This window comes from Gouania willdenowi, chromosome 6 (assembly GCF_900634775.1).
Source record: "Gouania willdenowi chromosome 6, fGouWil2.1, whole genome shotgun sequence".
NCBI lineage: Eukaryota > Metazoa > Chordata > Actinopteri > Blenniiformes > Gobiesocidae > Gouania > Gouania willdenowi.
In genome coordinates, this window is record NC_041049.1 from 34792431 (window position 1) to 34805125 (window position 12695).

General features: G+C 39.0%; 1 protein-coding gene across 2 annotated transcripts in view; it reads right to left on the bottom strand.

Annotated features, from left to right (window-relative positions):
* Positions 1-3517: 3517 nt before the first annotated feature.
* Positions 3518-12695, bottom strand: part of cd82b (CD82 molecule b) — a 39084-nt gene continuing 29906 nt past the window's right edge. For both annotated transcript variants that reach the window (XM_028449034.1, XM_028449035.1), the window contains exons 7-9: positions 9775-9948; positions 8900-8983; positions 3518-4467 (exon numbers count right to left, since the gene is read on the bottom strand). In XM_028449034.1, the coding sequence (XP_028304835.1) occupies positions 4390-4467; positions 8900-8983; positions 9775-9948 (336 nt within the window). In that variant the 3' untranslated portion in view covers positions 3518-4389. The remainder of the gene's footprint in view (positions 4468-8899; positions 8984-9774; positions 9949-12695) is intronic.

Here is a 12695-nt window from a genome sequence, read left to right on the forward strand (position 1 = left end):
TATGCATAAATTGACATAAAATCAAATAAAAGAGCTATCAATTATAAAAATCTGAAAAAAAATTAAAATCTCAAATCTAGAAACACCAAAACATAAAACCATTAGATGTGCTCTATTAAATATTAGATCACTGAGATCCAAATCTCTACTAGTAAATGACCTTATCTCAGAAAATAACTTTGATTTATTCTGTTTAACTGAAACATGGCTGTATCAAGATGAATATGTTAGTTTAAATGAAGCCACTCCTCCCAGTCATTTAAATACTCATATGCCACGAGACATAGGCCGTGGAGGTGGTGTAGCAGCTATTTATCATTCCTCTCTCCTAATCTATCCTAAACCAAAGGCCAGTTACACTTCCTTTGAAAGCCTGGTTCTAAATTTATCTCATATCGAATCAAAAACCTGCCAGCCAGTCTTATTTGCGATAATTTACCGTCCTCCAGGCCCTTATTCTGAATTTCTATCAGAATTCTCTGAGTTTATATCAAACTTAGTCCTCAGTTCTGATAAAATACTGATAGTAGGAGATTTTAATATCCATGTGGACAAAGATAGTGATAGCCTGAGCTCAGCCTTTATGTCCCTAATAGACTCAGTTGGCTTTTTTCAAACTATTAATGAAGCTACTCATCGTTTAAATCATACTCTTGATCTTGTTCTAACATATGGCCTTGATATTAATGAACTAAAAGTCTACCCTGAAAATCCTCTGCTATCAGATCACTTTTTAATATCTTTTAACATTATCCTAGAGGATCTCGCACTGTGCAATAAAATAGTTACAAGTAGAAATCTATCCAACAGTGCTGTGGCTAAATTTAAAGAGGCCATTCCTGCTGCCTTAAACTCAGTGCACCATCCAATAAATAACTATGATATTAATTATAACCCCTCTCAACTGGATCTGCTTGTCGATAGCTCTGCTAGTCTACTAAAATCCACCTTGGACTCAATTGCCCCATTGAGGGAAAAAACTATTAAACGTCAGAGGAAAGCTCCGTGGTTTAGCTCTGAAACTCACACACTCAAACAAACAACCCGTAAATTAGAGAGAATGTGGCGCTCCAATAAAACAGAGGAGTCACGAATACTTTGGCAAGAAAGCCATAGTAAATACATGACAGCCTTACGACATAGTCGATCTACATACTACTCCTCACTAATTGAAGAAAATAAAAATAATCCGAGGTACCTTTTCAGCACTGTAGCCAGGCTAACACAAAGTCAGAGCTCTATTGAGCCCATGATTCCTCTAGCCCTCAGCTGTGAGGACTTTATGACATTTTTTAACGATAAAATTCACAAGATTAGAGATAAAATTAGCCACTCCCTGCCTTCACCTGGGCCTGCTGTACCATTAAATGTAAATAGGCCTAACCTAAACTGATTCACACATATAGGACTTCAGGAACTTAACTCTATTATTTCATCCTCCAAACCATCGACCTGCCTTTCAGATCCGATCCCAACTAAGCTGTTTAAAGAAGTTGTTCCCCTAGTCTGCCCATCTTTGTTGGAGACAATAAATATATCCCTATCAATAGGCTACGTGCCACAGTCCTTTAAAGTAGCTGTAATCAAACCCCTTCTCAAAAAACCTACTCTTGATTCCAGCACTTTAGCAAACTACAGGCCTATATCTAATCTTCCTTTTATTTCAAAGATTCTTGAGAAAGTTGTGGCAGCTCAGCTCTGTGAATTTCTTCAAAACAACAGCCTGTTCGAGGACTTCCAGTCAGGCTTTAGAGCTCAACACAGCACAGAGACTGCTTTAGTTAAAGTAACTAATGATCTACTCTGGGCTTCAGATGAAGGACGACTCTCAGTGCTGGTTTTATTAGATCTTAGTGCAGCTTTTGACACTATAGATCACTATATTCTACTAGAGAGATTAGAGAAATTACTTGGAATCACAGGGACTGCCCTAAACTGGTTTAAGTCCTACCTATCTGATAGGTACCAGTTTGTACACGTGAATAATAAGTCTTCTGTGTACACTAAAGTAAGCTACGGGGTTCCTCAGGGCTCTGTGCTAGGTCCAATCCTCTTCTGTATCTATATGATCCCCCTTGGTAATGTTATGAGAAAATACTCTGTTAACTTTCACTGCTATGCTGATGATACCCAACTGTATGTATCAATGAAGTCAGGTGAGACAAATCAGCTATCTAAACTTGAGGCCTGTCTAAAGGACATTAGGGCCTGGATGGACCAAAATTTTCTTCTTCTCAACTCAGACAAGACTGAGGTCATTGTACTGGGCCCGCGACACCTTAGAGAAACCTATGCTAGCCTAACTGCCCTAGATGGCATTACTCTGGCACAAAGCACAACTGTTAGAAACCTTGGGGTTCTATTTGATCAGGATTTATCCTTCAACTCTCACATAAAACAAACTTCAAGAACTGCCTTCTTTCATCTCCGTAACATTGCTAAAATCAGATCTATCCTGTCTCAGGGCGACGCCGAAAAACTAGTCCATGCTTTTGTTACCTCTAGACTGGATTATTGTAATTCTCTTTTAGCAGGCTGCCCGAGCAAGTCGCTTAAGACACTTCAGCTGGTTCAAAATGCTGCAGCACGTGTACTGACTAAAACTAGGAGAAGAGATCACATTACTCCTGTATTAGCCTCTCTGCATTGGCTTCCCATAAAATATAGAATAGAATTCAAGATTCTTCTTCTCACTTATAAAGCCCTAAATGGACAGGCACCAGTCTATCTCAAGGAGCTTGTAGTGCCATACAATCCCCCCAGAACACTACGCTCTCAAAATGCTGGACTACTCGTTGTTCCATTCATCTCTAAAAGTAGTATAGGAGGAAGAGCTTTCAGTTATCAGGCCCCACTTCTCTGGAACCATCTACCAACCACAGTTCGGGGGGCAGACACCCTCTCTACCTTTAAGGTTAGGCTCAAAACATTCCTCTTTGATAAAGCTTTTAGTTAGGAACCAGCTCATAGCTCATAATTAAGATGCAATAGGCATAGACTGCCGGGGGGGGGGGTCTGGCATGCTCGGTTGGAGAGAGGTTGGAGAGGGCGTTAAGAGAGAGGTCATTTAGGTTAGAGAGGGACCGGAGAGGGTCCCATTCCTCTTTCAAACACTCCCTCTATGTCTGCTTACTCCCTTGTGTGTTTGCTCCTGTACTCCTTCTGGCTTTTGTCTTGCAGGTCCGTGGGATCCTCAGTGTGGAGTTACAGAGTCTCAGCGGCTCTGTCTCCACCCTTTTCTCTGCACACACCCAACACAGCATAACGTGGATGGCTGTTCATCATAGGAATGGGATCCACACAAGGTTCCTGCTGCTTAACAGAAGGTTTTCCTTGCCGCCATGATGAATTCATGTTGGGTGTGGGATACATCTGTATGTGTATATACGTATATATGCATATGTGTGTATCCATAAAATGAAGAGTCCGTCCTTAAGACTGCTCTACTGTAAAGTGCCTTGAGATACCATTGGTTATGATTTGGCGCTATACAAATAAAGATTGATTGATTGATCTTTTTTGGACGTCCAGACAACTCTGACGACTACATTACATTCAAAATCAATGTAAATGATGCATCGTCAAGCGGCCGTAACTGTCTTTAAAGCCGGAGGCTGCAGCCCACCATCCTGCTACAGAGAGAAGGCTGCAGCGGGAGAGCTGTACACTTCCTCAACTTACTGGGGCGAAATGAAAGTGGCATATATTCCTTAAATAAGCCTTTAAAATTAAAGTATATTTTGAGTAAACTCATCCTTTAGTAAGTTAGTGGCTCTATTGATGATGGATTTTTAATCGCGCTCGTGCATGCAAGTAACTCTCAAGGTTTACATACTCAGAGTGGATTGACCCATTTCATACCAGCTGTAATGGAACTGGATACTCAGAGTTTCCCATCACGAGGTATGTTAACTCAAGAGTGCATGGATAGACTCAGACTTTGTTGAACCTCCTTTATGAAATACCTGTCTAGTCACCCAGAAGAGGAAGTAAGGAACACAATTTGGATTAAAATAATGGAAATTAGGAAAGGCGATGGTGGTGGGTGTTGAGAGGAGCCAAAAAACCTCCACCCTCTGCACCCAAAGACGCCAGCTGCAGAATCCCAGGGTAGCATTTAGGAATATACATACGCAGATGACAATAAACTGATGTTGCACAGATTAGATGACACAACCCCTCATTTTATACACAGAATTATCGCCATAATAATGCATAAAAAATTATATCATTACATTTTTAAAAAGTGTTGTGGACAAGAGTGCAAAGCTTGTCTGAGAGGTGCTTTTGATGTGTGTGTGTGTATGTGTTTGTGTGCATGTGTGTGTGGTAGAAACAATGGAGAGTCCATCCGTGGGCGAGCGCTGTGAGGAAGCTGTCTGTGTTGGGTCAGTACTTGGGTACTTTGGTGTAATCCTCCTGAACCACAGTCTTGCAGAGACACATAGAGAGGATCATTCCTAGAAGCTGCAGGAGACAAAATGTGATGATGAAGAATGTGTGCGGATATAAATAATCATATTACAGTACATCATAAATATGCACATATATGCACAAAAACATCACAGATTATAGTTGGTAGTAGGCTTGCCAACCATCCTTTAAAATAATTAATTTTACAGTAATCTTATTGCCAGCTCTTTCCTGCTCAGAGACCAAAGAAGTGAGCACCCAATCATACATGAGTGTACCACTGCACTATCCAGCTCATCTCATTGGTTGAGGCGCTTCTGCTAGTGAAATATAGACCAAACAAGATAAATACACCTGAATGGCTACACATCTGATTTACAGATCTTGGACACTGCTGACTGCCCATCACAGAGCAGTACATTGGCTCCTTCTCTGAGAAAGACAAAGAAAAACCTGAAAAAAAATACAGAACAAAAATGTATATAAATGTATTCATTTTTTATCCCCGCCCCCCTTTTCCAAATCGTTCTTTATTTATACTCCGGATAGTTGCCAATCCTAGTTCATACTAGTTGAGTTGATTGGATTTCTATTCATTGAATTGTTATGCTCCTCGCGACCGAGAACAAACACAAGCGGGTCGGACAATGAATGAAGGAATGTTGTGTTTTCTATTCATTTATAATTTTGTTCATTAATAACTTTCACAATTGGCACCTGTTTACTCAACAAAAACATTATTAATACAAAAGTCAGTGCATCATAATGATCCATTAGTCAACAAACAGATATTAAGTAGTTAAAAATTATTTTAGAATCTACCGTAAATCAAATTAGAAGTAATTTTGTTTTCTAAGAAACAGTACAGTATGTAAAGTGAAAGGGACATACATTAAAATTATTCGGGCAATCACAATTAATCTTATTAACTATAAAACATTTCAAACCAGCAGGAGGCGATAAAACCTTCAAAAAAGTGAATAAAGTGCTTGTTCTGATGCTAATAACATGTTAGCAGAGGTTAAAGAGCAAATATTGTTCCCAGATACTTCACCTGCAGCTGATTCACTCTCTGATAAAAACACAGTCACATTGCCAGATTTTTAAAAGTATTTTCTGATTAACAATCTGTTTATAAACACACATGTAGTCTATTTTATAAATGTACGAGTATTTTTTTTCCCTTTTATTTTTTTTCAAGAGTATCATTGGCTCTCTTTAAAGACCTTTTCGTCAGCTCAACTTTAACTTAGCTCTAGATTGTCATCATTACTATTTAAAGTGTAGTAGGCTACACTGAAAAACCATGTATATTATATATAAACACACACACACACACACGTTCTCACATTTGCTACTTTTTAAAGACCCCATTCTTTTGCTATTCTTGTAAGGACCCTACTTTACAGCCATCCTAGAAACATATGAAATGCCTTCCTTGACCAGAAAAAAAAATGTATTTTAATGCCATCACCACAGAATTCTTTTACACACAAAGAGAAGAAAAATATAGATTTTTAAAGCCCCATATATTTTCACTAATCTCTTTAGGACGTTTTTTAAAAAAAATATGATTTTACTATTTTTGTAAGGACCATCAAAAGAAAAAAGAAAATTCCCTCCAATTACTTTAAAGTAACATATCTGCATCATTTTTTTCTGAACTGCAACATGTTAATAAAGAATCTGAAAAGGGTTTTTATATCAATCTTGTGAAACAACTAAAAAAATACTAGTTTACTGGTTAAAACATGATAATAATAAAGTTTCCTTGTATTCTTTAAAGAAGTAATAGAGAAAATAAAATAAAGGGAATTTTGGTTTTAAAACAGCACAAACAGTGATTTACCTCCATGTTTCCCTTTGTGTTCACCTCTGACCAAACCCGGTTTCATATATTATCTATTATCTAAGTTAGGACCAGGGTTTTGGTCCTAACTTGTCCAAAGGTCCTAAGTAGAAAGGTGCTTTTACTGCTCGAGGTCCTCGGAAGGGTTGTAATGTAAGAACACACACTCACACACACGCACGCACGCACGCACGCACGCACACACACACACACACACACACACACACACACACACACACACACACACATACAGATATGAAATTAAGAAAAAAATTATGGGGACAATTTTGTCCCTTTAGTCTAATAAATGGGGGCATTTTTTAAATGATTTGAGGCTATGGAAAAGAATGTAGTTACATCTTGGATATTTTTATTAATTAAAATGCACAGTACCTTCTACCAACGCAAATATATGAAAAGCATACCCTGTCTCTTTCAGAGGGAAGTAGCAATTTTTACAGAAAGAAAAAGACATATGTAGGAAAACTACGCGTTTATTTAGCTCTTTAACAGCCTGTAAATATTACACAAAACAAAACCCAGTGAAATGTAAACAGAAGTATAATAGAAGTTTAATAGACCTGCAGTTTCTAAATAAAATAAAATAAAAATTCCAAACTTAAAGTGTAAACAGGTGCCTTACAAACACAGATGAAATTTTATTTAATACATCATCTCTAGAATCTGCTTCAGTCATAGCATTTACTGCTGACTTAAAGAGCTTTAGGGCTCAGGGCGGTGTGTAGCTCAGTGGGCAGAGCGCCCGCCCCATGTACGGAGGCTGTAGCTCCTCACCTGCAGCGGGTCCAGGCTCGATTCCCGGCCTGGGACCCTTTCCTGCGTGTCATTCCCTGCTCTCTCCAACCCCCTTCCTGTCTAGCAACTGTCATATAAAGGCCACTAGAGCCAAAAAAAAAAAAAAAAAAAAAAAAGAGCTTTAGGGCTGATATTTTATGGAATATATTTGTGCATGTGGGCCACTCTATTACTGTTACTGTATCAGGGTTAACTTAAGTGCTGTTGAGCATAGGGGCCCCCAACGTTGTAATTTTGCTCCCCTACAAAGCGATGAAGCCCCCTACACTCTGTAGGGGGGATTTTATGTAGTTTTTTTCCTGTTTTAACTCATTCACTGTCAGCCATTTTCAAAACGGCCACTCCCCTCACTGCCAGCCATTTAAGAGCATTTTGACCGACCAATATTTTGTACTATGACAATCTGAAATCTGACTCCAGATCTGAACCATTAAAGTCTCTACTTTCATCTGAAAAAAATTGTTTATAGCTTGTCTCGTTCTTCCATAATCAGCAGTTGAATAGAGGCAAGTTTCACACAAACAGCCAGTTTCTGACCATAAAGCTGAGAAAAAAGCATTTTTCTGAAAAAACCTGTCAATGAATTTGAAACTTTTTTTTTTTGCTGTAGGGACACCTCAACATTGGTTTCCTTCTACAAAACAACTAAAATAACACTGAGACTAGGTTTTTGATGGCAAAATTATTATTATTTTGCTATCTGAGTCAGAACTTAATGATTTTCTCTATTTTGACCTTCCTCCAAGAATCTTCCTACATCAGTCTTTAGAGATGGAACTTCCTCCTTGACCCGGACGTGCTAAGTTTGGCCAGTTTTTTTAATCCCGTTTCCTCGAGATCACGACACTCTCCATAGCCCAGTTAGATCCAGACATCCTCTGGTCGAGTACAAGATGCTGTGAGTAGCTGGATAGTTCACAATATCCCTTTGTAGCGCCATTTTCAGCCTTGTCTCTCTCCTTTCTCCTTCCTCTACTGATCAGTGCTTCTCCCTCATCCAAAAGTGTCCTGCTGCCACCTACATGCAACCAGTTGGTCACTACATCATAGGCCAAGCTCGACAATAATGTGAGCGCTCCGTGATACTGTCTCCTAGCAACAGCAGCCAGAAAACCATATATGCGTCAATTACAGCGAGTGTTTGAATTTGAGAAAAAGGATATACAGTATGCGTCAATGGCAGTGAGTGAGTTAATCGGTACCGTCACAATAATTGTTGCACACGTGGACACAAAAAGGTCTCCCAAGCATGCACAGGTTGTTTAAACTAGCTTTTTAATCTGTGTAATAATCCCAGTGCACCAATGACCGAATGTTGATAAATGCGGAGGCTGAATTTGATCGTCATTAACATGTTACGTTCCTCAAATATTCATTGTTTGTAGGCCCCGCCCACTGAGGTCAAATAAACATTTGCAAGGAAATAAACGTTGGAGAGCAGGGGCTGTTTGCCCGTGTATGCTATAGAGTCTGTGGGGTTGTGTGGATGAGCCGCCCATATTGTTTTTTTTCCTTCCGATTATTCTCATGGAAATGCATTTCAACAGAAAGTTGTAATAATAAAATCTGACATCGACTAAAGTGGCTGAGCTGTATCTTGAAGCTCGTTTTCCTAGCATGAAATAACTAACTTAAAGTAATTACACTTTCAGACACTTTGCAGGGCAAACTTACTTTGACCAGTTTTTCCCCTACATAGATGCAACCTCTTCTGTTTAATCACCAGTCGAAAAACCTAAACAGTATATGAAGTGGCCCTGAGTTTGCGGTTCAGAGCATCTTTCAATGGTAAAGAATGTAGGACAGATCTAGACACTGTACCTCTATAACTGCCACTCCAACACAGATTCCCAGAATGACTCCACAGTTGTCCAGTAGCCACTTCTCCACACTGGTTATACAGCCCTGCAAAAAGAAAAAAGGGTGGGGAGGAAACACAAACACAGAATGAATAGAATACATAAATAAAGCCCTGGCTAACATGCAGAGGGAAGAATGACTACGTAATCCGAACAGTGGAAAAAATAACAGAGCTTATCAGAGCTGAGGAGAGAGTGAAAAGTTTCCCCATTAAACATGCACAGCAGTGCCCTGCCTAAATACTTTACTGAGTAAGTTTACCCACAGCACCATGGCGAGCTGGCACTTAGTTACATAACATGGCTTGGACTGAGTCATGTAATGATTAGAAAGTGTCTCTTGGGACACATGAGGCATGTTTGAGTGAAATAATTGTGGGATCAGCCTATATATAGAGAGATAAAGATAATTTTGACATTAACATTACACCAAAGAGAAATGTAACCAAACACTGTATGATAATTTGTAATGTTGACCTGAATTCAAATTAATCAGATCTAATTGCAATTACATAAGGATGTTAAATCTTGAGAGGTCACCATCACAATTTTCAGATCCACCAGCACAGCACACCTTGAGAAGTCTGGTAGAGTCCAAGGTCACGACAGCTTTGGCAGCAAAATGGAAATCAGCAAGAATGTAATTGCAAGATCGTGGTTATTCTAAAGAAAATTACAAGTTTCATATTTTAAATGAGATTTAAACTATTCTGATTCTAGGCCTTGAAGTAGCCTACAGTCTGTGTAGCTGTGGGGCATTGCGGAAAGAGGTCATTTTTTCTGATCATACAATGTTTGCTGTTGTTGGCACTTAAACATGTATGCTGTCCTACGTACAGTCTCATAGACAGGTGCCTCGACGGACAGGTGCTCGCACAGGCCAAATTCCCTTTTCTCAGTGCCGGGCAGCGAGTCGTTACGACAGGAGCACGAGTAGAGTGTCACTGTGCTGTTCTTGATCAGGAGGTTCTCAGACCAATTCCCAGGGCCAGTCCACCCACAGCATTTCATCTGGGAAGATGGAACCACAAATAAACGGATCACAATGGGAAAAGGACACAAGGTAATGCATTGGAAAATACTTGTAAATGTATTTTAAGAAGGTATAGTCTACATTCTTGAAGAGCCTTGCAAAATTTGAAAGTTGCACCACCCCTTAAACCCCCTTCTGCCAGTGCTCTGTCCAAAACCACACCCCCACAACCTTGAACACACACCCAAGAAAAAAATATGAATTCCTTCAAAGCAAATAAATACTTACCCGTCCAACAGAGAGAACAGAAACTTCTGCATCACTTTTTTCAGCCCTTCAAATGCATAATTTGTCTAGCCCAGGGGTTCTCAACCTTGGGATCATGACTCCATTTGGGGTCGCGAGACACTGGGAGGGGCCAGATGCCTTCAAGAAATGAAGAGTATTTTCTGGGCAATATGATTAGGGATGGGAATCAGAAATCGTTTTTTTTCTGAAAACCGGTTCCCAGTAATCCAATTCCGAAGAATCATTTGTTTGCTTGCCTGTCAAATCTGCTTATTGTGTTTATGCTAGCACCAAGTGAAGTTTCTTCTGTTGGCTGTCCACCAAGGAGAATCCACCTCCTCCACCCACAGCTGTGGTGCCCTCCATGCTCTGTTTGTACGCTAGTCACTTCCGAGTTCTGTACACTCGCCCAAAAGTTGCCTCTTGCACTGACTTTTCTTCCGAAAACAACAAACTTCCACAATAACACACACCTCGTCGCCATTTTATGTCCTCATAACAAGTAATCAGACATGGGAGACGGACTGGTACCGATTGTTGTCTTTAGTTTGCTCTTTCACAGGTTCACACACACGGCTGATGACGTCACATGTAACAACAGGGATGGCGTCTCTGAAGGTCCATTTATAGAAATGTAAACAAAGGCTAAAATAAAGCTTTACCATTTAAATACATAACAATAAGTGAAGCTGTACTTTTGGTTAATATGTTCTTTTTTATTGAAGAATTATTAGTTTTATGTCTGAATTAGTTTTGAATCAAGTTGTTAAAGTTCAAAGGGAGCACTGTAAATATTCTCAAATGTTTGTAGCCAAAATGTATCATATGTTGTAATAATAATAATAATAATAATAATTCATCAATTTTATATAGTGCTGTATATATTATCATCCAGTAAAAACAATCTATACCTGGTGGCTTAAAAGAGAGCTGATATCCCAGCAGGAATTTAAAGAGACAAAGATAATATAATGAAGAGTTAAAGCAAACAAATCCATTTGTATTATTTCGTTCCCTCACCCAATGAGAATCGATAAGAGAATTGGTAAGGGATCGAATTGATATGCAGTATCAATAATGGAATCTAAATCGCTAAATTCTAATCAATTCCCATCCCGAAATATTATCCGATTTTTTCTTATTTTTACCTTTTTTTCTGCAACTACGCCATATTTTAACTAATTTACCCTAAACCCTCTACCTCCATTTCTGCCACTTTTAAGCCAATATTGACACTTTGAACCCTTTTTATCCCTTTTTCTGTCTGGGGGGCAACATAACAAATCAATGGTATGGTTATTTTGTTTTATTGACTTAGTGACTAAGTGATATTTTATTTAAGGGAAATTAGGACGAAAGCTTCATGTTTTAAGTTCACCACACAGACAGGACAGACAGACAGGAGGTGGGGACTTTTACTCCTGAACGATAAATGAGCAGCACATAAGTTGCATTACTGATGAATTGGTGAATTGAAATGTTATTAATACACAAATAAATCAAAACAAAAAAAAGATACCCCGAAAAGCACATATGATAAGTGATTAAATGAATCAGAGGTGGTTTAATGAACTACTGGTGCCCCTTGTTGTGATCAACTTTCGTGTGTTGATGGCCACTGTTAGTGGGTAGCGGTATTATAACTTGCAAAAAATAATAATTTGTACTCCTCTCAAAAAAGCTGTGTATTTGTTTTTGCAAAAGTGTCAAATCGTAGAAGACCTAACATCTATTGTTCCTCACACCAGCCTCACAGACGATAGTCATCTGTTTATTTGGATACTATTTGGACCGTCCTGTTTGCTCTGACAGAATTTGACGTTATTAAGCTGTCGCTCTAATTTCCACGTAAATATCCAAATATCTCACACAAACAGAACAAGGTTTCGCCATCACCAATAAAAGCAAGAAAGGTCTGCATGCGTGTGTTTGTGGAGCGATTATCTCCCCGACACGGTGTCTGTTTGACTTGAAATTTTGTCAACGGCTTCCACATACCCCAAGTGTGTGCATCTGTCATTTTTGGAGTAATTTGGAATTGCAAAACGTTCATTTTAATTTTAAGATTACAGCTCCCTCTATGTATTGAGCATGACGTATTGAGTGCGGTACTTCCGGTTCTGGTTCATGACGTCACTATGTCGCAGTTTGTTTAGGTTTAAAAAAGGTCAATATTAAAAACAAATATTAAAAACTTTTTTGTACTGCTAAAAGTTAATATTTCATGGTTATTTAAAATTATTCTTGTGATCCCAAACTTCCTTTAAATCACAGGTCACGGAGTCCACTTCCTCCTCCGTCTCCATGACTGTGCCATGCTGCCGTCTTTGTCTCAAAAACGGTAGCTCTCTGAATAGATCATTTGAAACCGTCAATGAGTCTTTTGCCGACAAGGTTTCCATTGTTTAAACCACTAGTACAGTGCCCGTCAGAAGTATGCATTCATGTGGGAGCTTAAGTAGAGTTAATTATGGCCAAATGAGTATGTGTTTGAAGG